Consider the following 14,396-nt stretch of genomic DNA (forward strand, 5'->3'; position numbering starts at 1 on the left):
GGAGGAGATGTGCTTTGGGTGTTCATTAATGGAAAATTAATTTTATAGTTATAATTCTCACCCAGCATTTCACATTTCTCAGTTATGAGCCAGCAGTATGTGATAGGAAAGCACCAGTACTCATTTGGCTCTCCTTATGGGCCGTGGTAGCACTCTTTTGCTTATATTTTAGTTACCTTATCCACAACTCAATTATTTCATTAAAAAGTATTTTGCAAACTCTTTATTCGTAGATTTAATAATAATTAAGAACAATTTGGGGACTTCTTTTGAATGTTTTCTTTCTGTTTTGTTTAAAGCTCCCTTTTCAGTTAAGCTTAGCCAATTTACGTATTTTATGTCTGTATAGACTGATCTCAGAATTGAGAACAGCCCCAAAGTTTTGTTTCATATGAAGAAGCAGGTCCCCTTTTCTAATGGGGACTGAGGTATTCATGTCTATGGCTGTATTTTTCCACAAAGTTTAATTTTCATAGAGTTAAAGGAGTAAAATGGCAAATTCCAGGGTTCAAGATGTCATTCTATAAATGCATTTTAGTGGCCTGTAGACAGAACTGTTAGGAATGTTTACACCCCTGAGAAAAGAAAGAAAACTAATTTCCATTCCCTTTTGTGGCTGCTGAACCTTTACTGTGTTCATAATATATTCTCTGGGAAGCTGAGGAGTGAACAGTACTATTAACAAAATAAAGCTTTAGCAACTATAAAAGTGAGCAGACATTGTACGTTTCTTTTCCTCTATATGTTGGATATTTTATTTTATTCTGCTCTGCCTTTGAATGGTCTAGTCTCCTGAAACAAAGATCCTGCTCTGATGACTGGATAACAGAGAGGGAATTTTTTATTTGCATAGCTGGGATACACTTGGATTTTTTTTTTTTTGTACTGGACAACCAAATAGTAAGCGAAACCCTGACTGACATTCTAAATTTCATGTTTGTCCTCTCTGAGATTAGCTTTCCACAGCAAAAAGTTCTTTCCCTATTTTCTGTGACTCCATCAAGACCATTTCATCAAAGGAATAATTGAAGTTCAGACTGGTATCCAAGAGTATGTCTATGCTGCATGCTTAATTCAGAATAACCTATTCCAGGAGAAATACTCTGAATTAGCTTATTTTGAAGTAGCACGTCTACACTACAGAGAAGCTTCAAAATTAGTCTGAGGCAGGCTTTCCTAATGTGGACGTGCTACCTCGATTTAGAGCCCCAGATTGCACTGAGGAGAATTAGTTTGAATGGCCGTGGGGAGGAGCTATTTTGAAATAGCAGCAGTGGAGCATCCATACTACTGCTATTTTGAAATAGCTATTTTGGAATAGGCATTATTCCTCATGGAATGAGGTTTGCAGAAGTCGGAATAAGCCATCGTTATTTCAAATTTATTTAGAAATAACGGAATTGCTGTGTAGATCCTTGCATGTTTTATTTTGGAATAACGGCCGTTATTCCAAAATAATACTGCTGTGTAGACACGCCCCAAATGATTTTGAACAGAAATAGAACTCATCTAATATTTTTCATTGCTTGATTTAATTTGTATTTGTACGTTCATTTTACAGGAGGTTGTTCCTTTGATGAGCCATTTAGCTCCTGTGGATATAGTCAATCTGATGATGATGATCTTAACTGGGACCAGGTGAACAGACCGTTAAAGACATCATCTGATCCATGGATGCCATCAGGTTTGTTTTCAGTTGAAACTACTTTTCTTTCTTTGTAGCAGTTTGTGACTGTGCTACTGCTATTTGCTTTCTCTGAATCTTACTGTAATTTTAGTATTTACTCTTCAAAATGATTTGGTTAACTGTGTGACAGAACATTCTTCAAAATGAAGTCACATTTTGTTATGCTTAAAACTGTAGGCAAAAGGTTTCAAACTTTGTTATATGTAATTAGGGGAGAGAGAAGGAAGCTAGAATGAAGGAATAAAAATTATAGTAGTGGAGAGAAATCTTCTAAAAAGGAATACAGGAAGGGAAATAATCTTGGACAGAAAACAAAAATGTTAGTATTGTTGTAAAACAAATGGAAAGGTAATACAAATTGTTTTGAAGAGAAACATACGCACACACATAAAAGAGACTAAGATACTGCAACAAAGTTTTGTTTATTATATGTGCTATATTTATGCAGTATTTAAAAAGCATTTTGATTATGGTATTTTATGAAGGCTATACCCTGTGGAACAATGAGACCAGATTTCTCGGCTACAATATCTAAATGCTGATGCAATATTTATTTTATTATATATCTACAAAATAGCCTTTTTCCTATACCCTACAGATCTCTGCCTCACGACTGAAAATACTCATGGATCTAAAATTAATCAGTGATTGTTTTCAAGGATGCTCTCTTTTGAGTCCCAACTGTACTCTCCGAGTGCCAACTCTTGTGCTGTTAGATGGGTGGCTTGGCTCAGTATCTGCTTTTTCTTTATTTTATATGACTAGTACTAGCCACCTACGAATACCAAAAATAAAAACATCAGCTCCTGAGTGCGGTGATTTTAACAGTCGGGCACTTCCGCTGTATTAATGGACAACACCAGCTACTATATGTTATCCTCATGCTATATTAAGAAAATTATTTCAATTTTAAATATACCCAGATGGTTTGATAGCTTTTACAGATTGTTGTTCTGTTATTTCATTAATGTCCAGATAATTTAGTGCCATTATGTTCCAGTACTGTACGCTAGAGGTTTGTCTTGAAATCCCATTAATTGTCTTCCATTTATAAGAATATGAAAATTGTTTGCTTCAGTTTTTATAAAGTAAAATGTATTTTTAAAAATCCATAAAATCTTAGAAGAAATAGGTGCTTGAGCAGAACCTGAGCATACATAACAATCTTTTACCACAGACATTTGTTGTTCTCAAAGACCCCTCCTTCAACCTAAGTGATACAAAAGGATAGTTTAGGGTCTAATAGACACTGCTGGCTCTTAGTCATATACTTTATATAAATATATATTATATGACTGAGCCAGCAGTGTGTATTAGACCCTAAACTTTCCTTTTGTATCACTTAGCTTGAAGGAGGGGGTCTTTGTGAAATGTATATAAAGCAGGGTCAGGGTTTGGTTGTACCTGGAAAATGGGATTTTCCCGGAGTGGGACTGCTTTCCAGAACTTGGAAAGGGAGGGGGCAGAGAGGAGGCAGATGATACGGTGGCCACTGAAGGCAGTGAGCGCAGGGGAGAGCTATATTGCAGGGTGTCCACTGGAGGCAGCCGCACCACAAGAGTGGCCATCTGGGACTGGGTCTCGCCATCTTGTCTGTCACCAGACCAGTATGTAGCCTCCCTGCCCCTCCAGCCTTTGGGTGCAGCACAGCAGGGAGGGAAAGAGCCCTGCTGGATGGTACTCACTTGCCCTGAACCCCTCCTCACACACCCCAGAACTCCAGCCTCTTGTCCTAACCCCCTGCATTCTCAAGCCCCTGCCCTTACTCCTGGACCACCCCCATATCGCCAGCCATCTGCCCATAAGGACCTGGGCAGTGCTGGCTTAGTCTTCTAGTAAGTTCATATCAATAGTAATCCAATGCATTTTCATTGACCAGACCACTTTGTGAGAGATTATCTTGTGGGTCCCAGCTTTACATCCAACGTTACAGTTCTGAGCTACTTGGTTTTCAAAATATTTCATTCAGTGCGACAATGGATGAGTAAAGTGTGCTGATCTTTGGTTATCATCCATATGCTCTTTCCTGAATAAATTCTTGGAGCTCACCAAATATGTGAGGGATGGAAAATAGGATCAGACAGAGAGCAGGTGGTTGGATGGAAAGATGAGAGTAGGAATGGCCAGGGGAAGTTTGAAGGGTAGATATAAGTGATAGAGTTACTTTACTCTGTGATACAAATTCATATGTGCAGGAGGTGGAGGAGTAACATATTTAGCAATCTCGAAAAAACCCTGGGATTTTGAATCTACAGAAGTTATATGGATGGAAAACAAGAAACTGGTAGCACAGAAAGGAAGACCAAAGTGCTGTCTAGATCTAGATCTGTCCCTGCTAGTCATGTATTATTATGGACAGAATCAGATCTGCTATTGACACTTCCACTGAAATGCCTTTCCAATTTCCATTCAGTTTCCTGTGTCTAAATTAGAACTCTTTAAAACAAATGTTCCTGTTGACTAATGGATTCTGAGATTTGGTCTTTGTGCAGATAGTCATTACACTAGCATAAGGATGTTTTTAGCAGAGTCCTTATTTAAGTTGGTTCTTATCCACTAGCCCTGACACTTGCTGTTTCATTTTTCTGGAGCATTTTATCAGTGCTTAGTACAGTTTCTCAAACTGGTGCTAATGCAAATGAATCTATCATAACACTTGTGTTGACTGCATTACTAACCATTTATTATTGTCCTCAGACTGGCCATGATGCTAGCAGTTCACCTCTCATCTGAACATTTCTCCTTAACACTCCCTGTTCATTTTTGTGGAAAGGAAGAGATTTGAGGAAGTTTCCTCAGTGTGGGGGTATTGGGAACACCTCAGACAGATTTTTGCTCTCCTACAGTTAGACAAAGGTACTTTTTATGGTGTTTCATTTCCAAGAATAGGAATCTAGCTGATGTAGGTGGTGGTATTATTAGAGAGAAAAGAAAATGACTTGTATGTAATATAATTTATCATATGTCACTAGACTTGATTCTTTGTCCACCTGCTTTCCTGTGTGAGTAGGAGGTGAAAACAGTTCATGTTTTAAGTTTGTGGTGATCTAGTTACAGGGATACTTCATTTGGGAATAAATTATATTTAGAGATTAAAGAGCTCTTTTCTTTCAATTAAAAAAGGAATTGAAATTTTTTGGAGTCCTGGATAAGAACATGGACAATTGGTTTGTGGAAGGGACACACATACTTGGAAAGGTCAAAAATTCCTTTGAGAGCAAAGGAATTCTCATTTATTTCACAGTAAAGGCAACAGATCCAAGGGCAGAGATCCAGCCAGCTAGGATCAATATTTCCTGTTCACTTGTAGATATTTTTTCGTTTTTTCATGTTCAAATCATCATCTTGACAATTTTAATTAGTTTTCAGTTAGCCTTGAACAATGAGTTATGCGAAACATTTAAAAATGAATTGATATAGTTTGTCAGCAGTTTCTAAGCTACATATTTTAGAAAAAAATAATTTCTGATGGTAATGAATAGAACTTCTTAGATGAATGGTTTGGGGGAATTCTTGGCTTTCACAGCAAAAAGCTTTATGCAACAATATTAAAATACTAGACTAAAACAAGTACACTCAGCTCAGAAGTCCCTTGGTAACAGCAAAATTAATGCATGTGACATTGCTAATTTTAGGCAGTATGCTTCAATGAGTGAGTTGATGTCAAAATATAGCATTTCATATTAATTAGGTGGCATTGGGGGAAGCATACCATTTAGTTCTTGAATTGGGTGTTTGATTTATTTTACTCCATAGAGACTATTAAAGGTTAAAATAGCTCTACTTCAAATAGATAGCTGTAGGCTTTAAGTAGTAAACTATTTAAATGGGACCAAAAATAAGAAATATTATATGGCAAAAAAGAGTTTTTTGAATTCCAAGATTCTTTTTGTCAGATTTTACAGTGTTTGTTGAAAGGTCTTTCTGAACTGTATTAAAAACAAAAGCTGAAATAAAATGTGTATTTACAACACCTAGCACAAAGAGGTTCTAATCCTAATTGAGGCCTTAGTGTGCTACTCACTGCAAAAATAAATAGCAAATTAATTGTTACTAAAAGAAGAGTCTAATGCCCAGTTTTATTTGGCAGCTGTTATCAATTTACTGTAGGTGTTAATCTGAAAATGCATGGAACAGGCCAAGAATGGAATTAAATGTGTGCATTTTTATACACATAATCATATAACATGAATATTTGCTAATCCTCCACCATTTTGTTTTAAGTGTTAAGAGTGAGGTGTGCAAGGAGACGGCTAGAGTAAACATATAGTTCAGGAACGTGTTTCAGAAGAGAAGTTGCTCACAGAGAAAAAAGAGGTTAATTTAAACTGTAAATTTGACTTGACAATTACATCATCCTGTTATAACCACAGGAAAACATAGGAAATTATTTCAGACCAGTGATCAATATATGACCTCTTACTCACAGACTGGGTTAGGAGAAGAGTTTTCATTTTAGGTTAGTTGTCCCTTGAATAGATTTCCTGCTAATATGGTCCCTAGAGATATCACCTCTTTCCCCCCTGTGTGTTTGTAACATATAATGAAATGACACTTTTTCTTTCACAGTCTTACTTCATTTGTTTACAGTCTGCTGTCTGCCTGATCTCAGGCTTCATTCCCCTTCCCACACTTGTTTATCCCCTTTTTTGGGGGGGCGGGGTTCTGTTTTAGTATCTCACATTCTGTCATTCTCTCTCTGCTCCCTTTGCCCCTCATGAACACCTCTGCTGAGGTCCTGTGAAATTCATCATGGAGCAACAATGTTTAGAACAAGCTGCTGTCTTCAGAACTCCTTATATCTGGAGTTTTCTCAGAGGAGCCCCAGAATGTATGGCATAATAGTAATTCTAATACATGGCTACTTTATGGTGCTTTTCATTATTCTCAAAGCACAGTACAGGCAGTCCCCGACTTACGCGGATCCGACTTACGTCAGATCCGCAGTTACAAACGGGGCTCGCCCTGGAGGACACGGACTGCAGGACCTCGCAGACCAGGAAGACATAAAGCAAAGCCGCGGAGGGGCTCGGGCAGCGGGGCAGCCCAGGCGCGCCTGGGCTGCCCCGCTGCCCGAGCCCCTCCGCGGCTTTGCAAAGCCTCGGGGAAGCCGGCAGCGGAGCAGCTCAGGCGCGCCTGGGCTGCCTCGCTGCCCGAGCCCCTCCGCGGCTTTGCAAAGCCTCGGGGGAAGCCGGCAGTGGGACAGCCTAGACGCCCTGCGGCTGTCCTGCTGCTGGTGTCCTCAGAGGCTTTGCTCCCCGTCTCCCTGGTCTGCTGGTCTCCAGCAGACTAGGGAGATGGGGAGCAAAGCCGCGGAGGAACCAAGCGGCGGGACCGCGGTGCGTCTCGGTCCGCCGCCCGCGTCTTCCTGGTCTGCTGGGGTGGCGGGGGCGCAGCTAGTATGCTCCCCCTCCCCCAGCAGACTAGGCTTTTCTCCGGACGCCTGTGGCAGAGCAGCTGGGGTGCTGCCGGTTGGTCCCGCAGTGCCGCTCTGGGCGCTACTGGACCAACCCAGCAGCACCCCAGCTGCTCTGCCCCAGGCGTCCTGATTCAGCCGCTGCTGGTCAGTTTCAGCAGCGGCTGAATCAGGACGCCTGGGGCAGAGCAGATGGGGTGCTGCTGGGTTGGTCCAGTAGTGCCAAGGAGCGGCGCTACTGGAGCAACCCAGCAGCACCCCAGCTGCTCTGCCCCAGGCGTCCCCAAGTCAGCTGCTGCTGAAACTGACCAGCGCTGACTACAGGAAGCCCGAGGCAGAGTTGCTCTGCCCCGGGCTTCCTGGAATCAGCTGCTGATCAGTTTCAGCAGCAGCTGACTTGGGGACGCCTGGGGTTCTTAAGTTGATTCTGTATGTAAGTTGGAACTGGCGGTCAGTTTCAGCAGCGGCTGAATCTGGACGCCAGTTCCGACTTACATACAAATTCAACTTAAGAACAAACCTACAGTCCCTATCTTGTACGTAACCCGGGGACTGCCTGTACAGAGATGTTTGAATTATCACATGTCCCCTGGCCACCACTTCCTGCAGCGCCCATTGGCTGGGACTGGCAAACTGCAACCAATGGGTGCTCTGAGCAGCTGAAGTTGTGAATGTGAAGGTAAATAAAGTGTCCAGTGACCTGAACTGCATCATGGGCCGCTTATTTCCCACCACTGATTTTGTATCTAAATAGTAGCTCACTATAAAATGCTTATTGTGTGTTGATTACAGGAACGTTTCACTATTTAATATTTTTTCAATACTTCGGTTTTCCTTTTTAGTAACAATGCTCATGCTTCATGGAAATTTTTGTAGCATAATATTTCATGCCTCTCTTTACGTGAGCTGTTTGTCCTATGTAACTATAAATAGTTGTGTTCTGTAGTTTGGTTAAATGTTATCTACAGAGCATCAAGAGGTGGAATTTGCATGTGTCACATTTTCTTTGTTAAAGTTACATTTTATTTTTCATGGAATTTTTAACATTTTAAATTCTGGAAACTGAAGTATTTTAATCTGTATATGAGTGGTACCAATGCAGGCTTTCCTTTATAGCCTCAAGCGGACTGCCTTTCAAACACCTAGAATGTAGTTCACTCTGTGTCTGTTTGATCTTTGAAACCTCTGCTGAGAATGCCAATAAGGTTAACACTAACAGGGGTTGAATTTGTCATGTGATGACATGTGAATCATGAAGTATTGTTTATGTAACTCTATCCAACACCCTCCTGTTTCACTTGAATCCTAATCTCAAGATTTATTTGGAACTTTTCTACGGTATAATTTGTAACCTTCTCAGGCCAGGGATCTTGTCCATCGGTCCAAGGAGGTTTCTAGCATACCTTTGGGTATTGTAATATTAAAAGCATTCACCCACCTTGCATGTGTAAGGGGGGAGGGCAAAATTAGAGGGATGACCAAATTTTCTTTTCCAAACAGTCCACTTCCATTGGCTAGAATTTTTTTTCCAATTTTTTTCCAAATTCTATCGAAGTTGCATAATATACTGGTATCTCTAGCCCACTTCAGGGAACATTGCTGTCATCAATTATTTTCACTTTTGTAACATTTGCTAAAAGTAGCTTCTGGACACAGAGCACAGAGAAGCCCCATGTTTTACTCTGAATCATAGGGTAATAGAACAGTTCCCATGATCTGCAATGCCTAGTTCTGATACATAAAAACATAATCTAGCTAACACTTATTGCTATCATATCCAGCAGACTGAAGCAATTATGCTGATTCATCTCTCAATTTAATGAACATAACTTAGTAGTTGCCCTGTTGAAATTAATGGCATTATAGCAGTGTAAATGAGAGGAGATTTTGGTCCAGTATGTGGTTCTTTTATCTTTCTGTCATGTAAGCTATTTTTCTTTCTGTTGTTCTACTACTAGAGGTTTGCTTCCTACCTATTGATGCAATTGCTTCTTTCCCTTCTTTCACTTTGGTTATGATTGCTTCTGCAGATTTACATTAATTTAAAGCCCAGCTTCCCTTTCCTACTTGACTAGGTCATAGTCCTCACTATTTATTCAAAACGCTCATGAGGCTTTTGTCTGCTGTAATCTTTCCCAGCAAGTTGCACTATACTTTCCTTCTCTAATTTAGGGGAGCGTTATGCACAGAGCATAAGAATCTTTCTGAGATATGGGAAGCACATTAAATCTTATGCAGTTGACTCATGAGCAACAATCATTATTTTATAAGTTGCTTTATCATTATTTTAAATCATTATTTTAAAAGATAGCCGTCTTTCAGATCTGGATTGGATTCTGCCATGGATGGCAGTGGTTAGCAAACAGTTTGTAATGACCTGTCCTTGAAGGACAAAAGTAGAACCCTAACAGGATCCTCAGTATGATTCTGATAGGAACGGTCCTTCCTATTTTCAGCTTCTGTCTAAAGGTATGTCTGTGCTAGAGGCACTATAGTGGGATAGCTACAGCTCCATATTTATACTGCTGGAAGCCTCTAGCATAGATGCAAACAGCAGGCATGGAAGGGTGTTTTTTCCATAGCTGTGGGAACTGCACTTCCCTGATATGTCTAGACTACAGGCTTCTTGCACAAGAAGCTTTTTTTTGCGGAAGAGATCTTCCGCAAAAACTTCTTGTAAAAGAGAGCATCCACACTGCAAAAGCGCATCGAAAAAGCAATGTGCTTTTGTGCAAGAGAGTGTCCAGACTGCCTGGACACTCTCTTGCAAGTAGGCAGTGATTGCTATGGACAGAATGGCCAACAAGGCACCTGTGATTTTTCCTCTTCCCTCTTCTTGTGCAAAAGAACTCTCTTCCCTGTCCACATGCGCCTCTTTGCGAAAGAACGCTTTCGCAAAAAGGAGTTATTCCTCATAGAATGATGAATACCTACACCAGAAAAAAACCCCTTTGTTCTTTCATTCTACTTGCACAAAAACGCGCTTGAGGTGTGGACCTAGCCTGAGTTACACTAACGAGGTCAACAGAAACATTCTTTCATCAGCCTCGCTGCATCTGCTCCTGGGGTTAGGGTAGCATACTTATAACTTTTGGAGTATGGATTTTTCATAACTCTGAACATAACTATGTTCACGTATACTTTAAGTATAGACCAGGCCTAAGATTCCCACTCTTTGTTGCTTTCACCAGACCCAAACTTATAGGGTACATTATATGCTCAGCTCTTGTTGAAACCTATGCTGAAGAGACTGCATAGGATTTGTATCTTCTTCTGTCTTAAAAAGGACTCCTGTGCTCTTTGCATGGCTATTTCCTCATTTCAGAGGAAGTAAATATTGTGCCTGCTCAATGAGGAATGTCATGACCAGTAAAACCTAAATGAGAATTGTGAAAAATGAGATTGAAAATTCTTCACTGGAATGGAGCTGACCAGGGCTGGCTGTCAGTCAAGGTGATGAAGAGTGTTGTAAGCACTCTTGTTCCATGAGTTAAACCTTGGACTATCTTAGTAGCACCTTTCATGACTTTGAATGTTTCACATGCATGAGTTATCCCTGTTATATAAGATGATACATTTGCATGCTAAGATCTGTAAATCTATATTTATTCACACCATATATAAACTAATATTAATTTCCTCTGCATCTGTTGAAGGTCCGTATACTTGTTTATGTATTTTCCTGGCCTCCAGCAGCTTATTAAAAACTTGGTCTTTAATTAGTGGTCATAAAGCAGGATCTGATGCATCTGTCCTCATGTGACACTGATTCTTCTTTATCGTTTCTCTCCTTTTCACATAAACCAGATTTTTCTGTCATAGCTTTCTCTTTATGTGAGCCACATTCCTCTTTATCATCCCTTCCCTTTACGCGGCCAGAAAAAGCAGATATTCTCCATTACTTTCCTCACATTTCCATTCTTTACCTGCAGGTAAATCTCTGTTAATTCCTTAGTAATAGGACTTCAAATCATTTATGCTTTGCTCATTACTTTCTTCTGCATAGGGACAGTTGCTACTGCCTAAAGCCTAGGCTATGTTGTTCTGTTTCAGATATTTTGCCGTCAGATTTTCCCCTTGCTACACACTAGAGTTCAATTGAGCTTTTTGCTTTTAATACTAAACTCTATAAAGCTTCTTCAGGGGCATCTTTTATTTTTTACTGGGGAAAACAAACAGTATTAGGAAGAACAATATTCTGTGTTCCACAGTCCTGGGAAGTTGTCAAATATTACGTGTTAAACATGGCAAAAGAAGTGATGGTTTATTTTGTTATGTAGAGTTGCCAGAGATATGTCAAACCAACATAATTAAATATGTTCTTTATTAAGCATTACTTACAGGCTTCAAATTGTAAAACACAAGTACGCTTTCACAATTACGCAATAAAACAAAGTCCACAGTATTGCAGCTGAGCTCTCATTTCACTTCAGTTCTTTCTTGTATCTCACTCATTGACTTGGTGATGCTCAACCCCTTACATGCCTTTGAGAGCCTGGCTGACCGCTTTTTTGGAGGTTCGAGGAAAATGTAGTTCTCAGTTTAGAAGGTTCCATGAGATTCTACAAAGATCCCCTCTAGAAGGTTATTGAAAAATGTATCTACCTACAGAATTAGGACTGTTAGCTATCGTATAATTGAATAGTTGGGGCGAATGTGAATAATTGACAAGATTAACCAAGAAGCTTAAGCTTATCGGTTAATCGTCTAGTCGACTACTAGTTAACATCCCTATACAGAATACCTGAAACACATTTCAAACATTGTGTTTCTCTTTTGTTGCTGACAACAAAAACAGCATCCCAAATCTGGCACCCAGGCGCAACTTATGCCTGTGAAGGTAAGGTAGAAGGGAGGGCTACCTAGAGAAAAGGGGGCATTTAGAGGCACCCCATTTAGCAATTAAAATTTTGGTGGGAACCAATGGGGGAGGTGCACCTCCTGAGTGCTACCACAAAGCGCGTATGCTGGCACCCCTGGTTGCCTGGGTTGCCTGCCCATAATTCCTGCCCTGGAGCTCACTGAGAAAAAGTTAGAGCTTACGAGATCAGGATGGAGAAAAAATATCACTATATTACCTGTTAATTAATTAGTCTAGTGGGGGAGGAGGGATCTTAGTTTGTCACAAGGCTTTTCTTTCTTTTTGTCATGTTGGCCAATCCCATTAGATTTTTTTCTCGTGTATTCTTCTATTTAAAAATGAATAATGAAGGACCCAAAGCCCTTCCTAAGTAGATTGGACTGAAACTCTGGATTTTCAGTTTGCAGGAAATGTCAACATTTTAGAATTTCCCATGAACCGAAAATCCCATGAATTTTTCATTTTGTAAATTGACATTTTTTTGTTATAACTGCCTATGCTCCCAACAATGTTATCTGTTGTCTGAAATTAACATGATTCGTGTGAAGAATCCAGTCAACGTCAGCTAGCAGCTGTCAGGGCTTCCAGAGTCTGTGATTTATAGGCAGTTGCATCATGCGTACCATGCTGGAGTTCCCAGGGCTTGTGGAATTAGTAATTTTGCTGTCGTAAGGCTGCCTCCAATCCTATCGGGAAGCTAGGGATGTTTCTCATGGAAACGTATATGTGATTTGATGGAAGTTCACTGAACCTGAGATGCTTTTGCAAAAATTCCTGACCATCATGATCATTTACTAAAAGGAATGTATAATATGACCCTTTCCATTCTTGTGTGGCTCAATCAGGTATTTCCAGTTTATCTTTTAAGATTGGTGTACTAAACCAGATAGTCTATCCTAGACATAGTAAAAATTCAGGTGAACACAAGATGGACCCAGTCATTCCCTTTTACAAGCAATCGGTCTGATTCTCCAGGAAACTATTTCCTTGGCATATTAAGGCTTCATGCAGAAATTAAAGAGGGAATTCTTGCTCCAGTTAAATTTCTGAGAGATTAAAAATATTTTGCCGATCCCTTTTTATAGCATTTAATGTGTGGAGTGTTAATGGTCAACAGTATATTTTGTAATATAGACTTGTGATTTTACAAAAAGCATTTAGAAAATTATTGTCTAGGATTTGAGGCAGAAGTCATTGGGTGCTGCATAGAATAGGTTTGCTAAAATTCAGTTTTTTATTTTTATGTAATTTTGATGGATAACATTACAGTTTATCTTGAAACATATTTTGTATTTTTAGCTAGTTATATTTTCACAGTTGTGGAAAATGTTGGGTGGGAAAGGGGCAAACAATTTTTCAAAACAGATCTTTATATACAAAAAGGTAGAACTTTATACATTTTAAAATTTCAAAATCACATATCAAAGTATATATAAATATTCTTAAATCAAACTAATTTTACAAGTGACATTTTTCTTACCTTGCATATCTATACATTTCTAATTATTCTTGATGGAAATGCATTTTAGGTGCCCTGTGTGTGTATACGTGTGGGGTAAAATTGACATTTACTAACACTTTCAAATAAACAGCTAGTCCTTCCAAGTTTTAATTATAAAGCTACTTAATTAAACCTGCCTTTCACAGAATGCTTGTTACTTTGAGTTGAATTTGATATCACTCTAAAATACATAGACAAGGTAATCTTTACTTCGAAATTGGTGCCAAAGACCAAGTCCGCACTCTGCCAAATAACTTTTTTTTTAAATAAAAAGAGAAAATGTTCCTAAAGACATTATAAGTTAACTTCTTCCATTTCTTATCAGTAGGTTTCTATGCTCCCATTATTTAATTAACATTATTATTTTTTTTATCTGGTGCACAGTAGTCTATAGGTAACTTACACTCAGTAAAAGTGCACCAGAAATGTTAATGTAAGACATTTTCTTCACATACTCTTTGTGCATAAACAGTATTTTGTAATTCAAAAGTAATCAGCTCGGCTCAAATCACCACATTTAGGAGACTGTAAAAATTAATCTTACAATTATCTCTCAATATCATCTTTAAGCCTAGACTTTTAAACTTTTAGCTCAGCTCTTGAAGGTTTGATCATTAATATGGCTGTATATTAGGTTGAGTGTTTTCATTGCCCTAGCTTAATGTTCACACAGTAGGGACCAATTTTATCTTGTATTAGATTTAAGTTACCTTGTATCTGAAATCAAGACATTTTTCCAAAGCTACAAAGTCTGAATTCCACTCTCTATGTTGGCAGAACTTATACAGTCATAGAAGAAGCAATTAAAATGCATTCATGAAAGCCATATGCTGAATTAAAGAACTTAATACTCTTGTGCTGTGTGTTAAATCAATGTAGTTATTTTCCCCTACAAAGTGAAATAATGCATTCTTCATCTAAAAGTCACAAC

At 39.1% G+C, this 14,396-nt stretch overlaps 1 protein-coding gene across 10 annotated transcripts in view; it reads left to right on the plus strand.

Moving 5' to 3' along the window:
- PTPRM (protein tyrosine phosphatase receptor type M) overlaps nt 1-14,396 on the plus strand; it is a 700,717-nt gene that overhangs the window by 167,043 nt on the left and 519,278 nt on the right. For all 10 annotated transcript variants that reach the window (XM_075920958.2, XM_075920953.2, XM_075920954.2 and 7 more), the window contains exon 2: nt 1,562-1,684. In XM_075920958.2, coding sequence (XP_075777073.1) covers nt 1,562-1,684 — 123 coding nt within the window. The remainder of the gene's footprint in view (nt 1-1,561; nt 1,685-14,396) is intronic.

This window comes from Pelodiscus sinensis, chromosome 2 (genome assembly GCF_052426305.1).
Source record: "Pelodiscus sinensis isolate ZL-2025 chromosome 2, ASM5242630v1, whole genome shotgun sequence".
NCBI classification, from domain to species: domain Eukaryota; kingdom Metazoa; phylum Chordata; order Testudines; family Trionychidae; genus Pelodiscus; species Pelodiscus sinensis.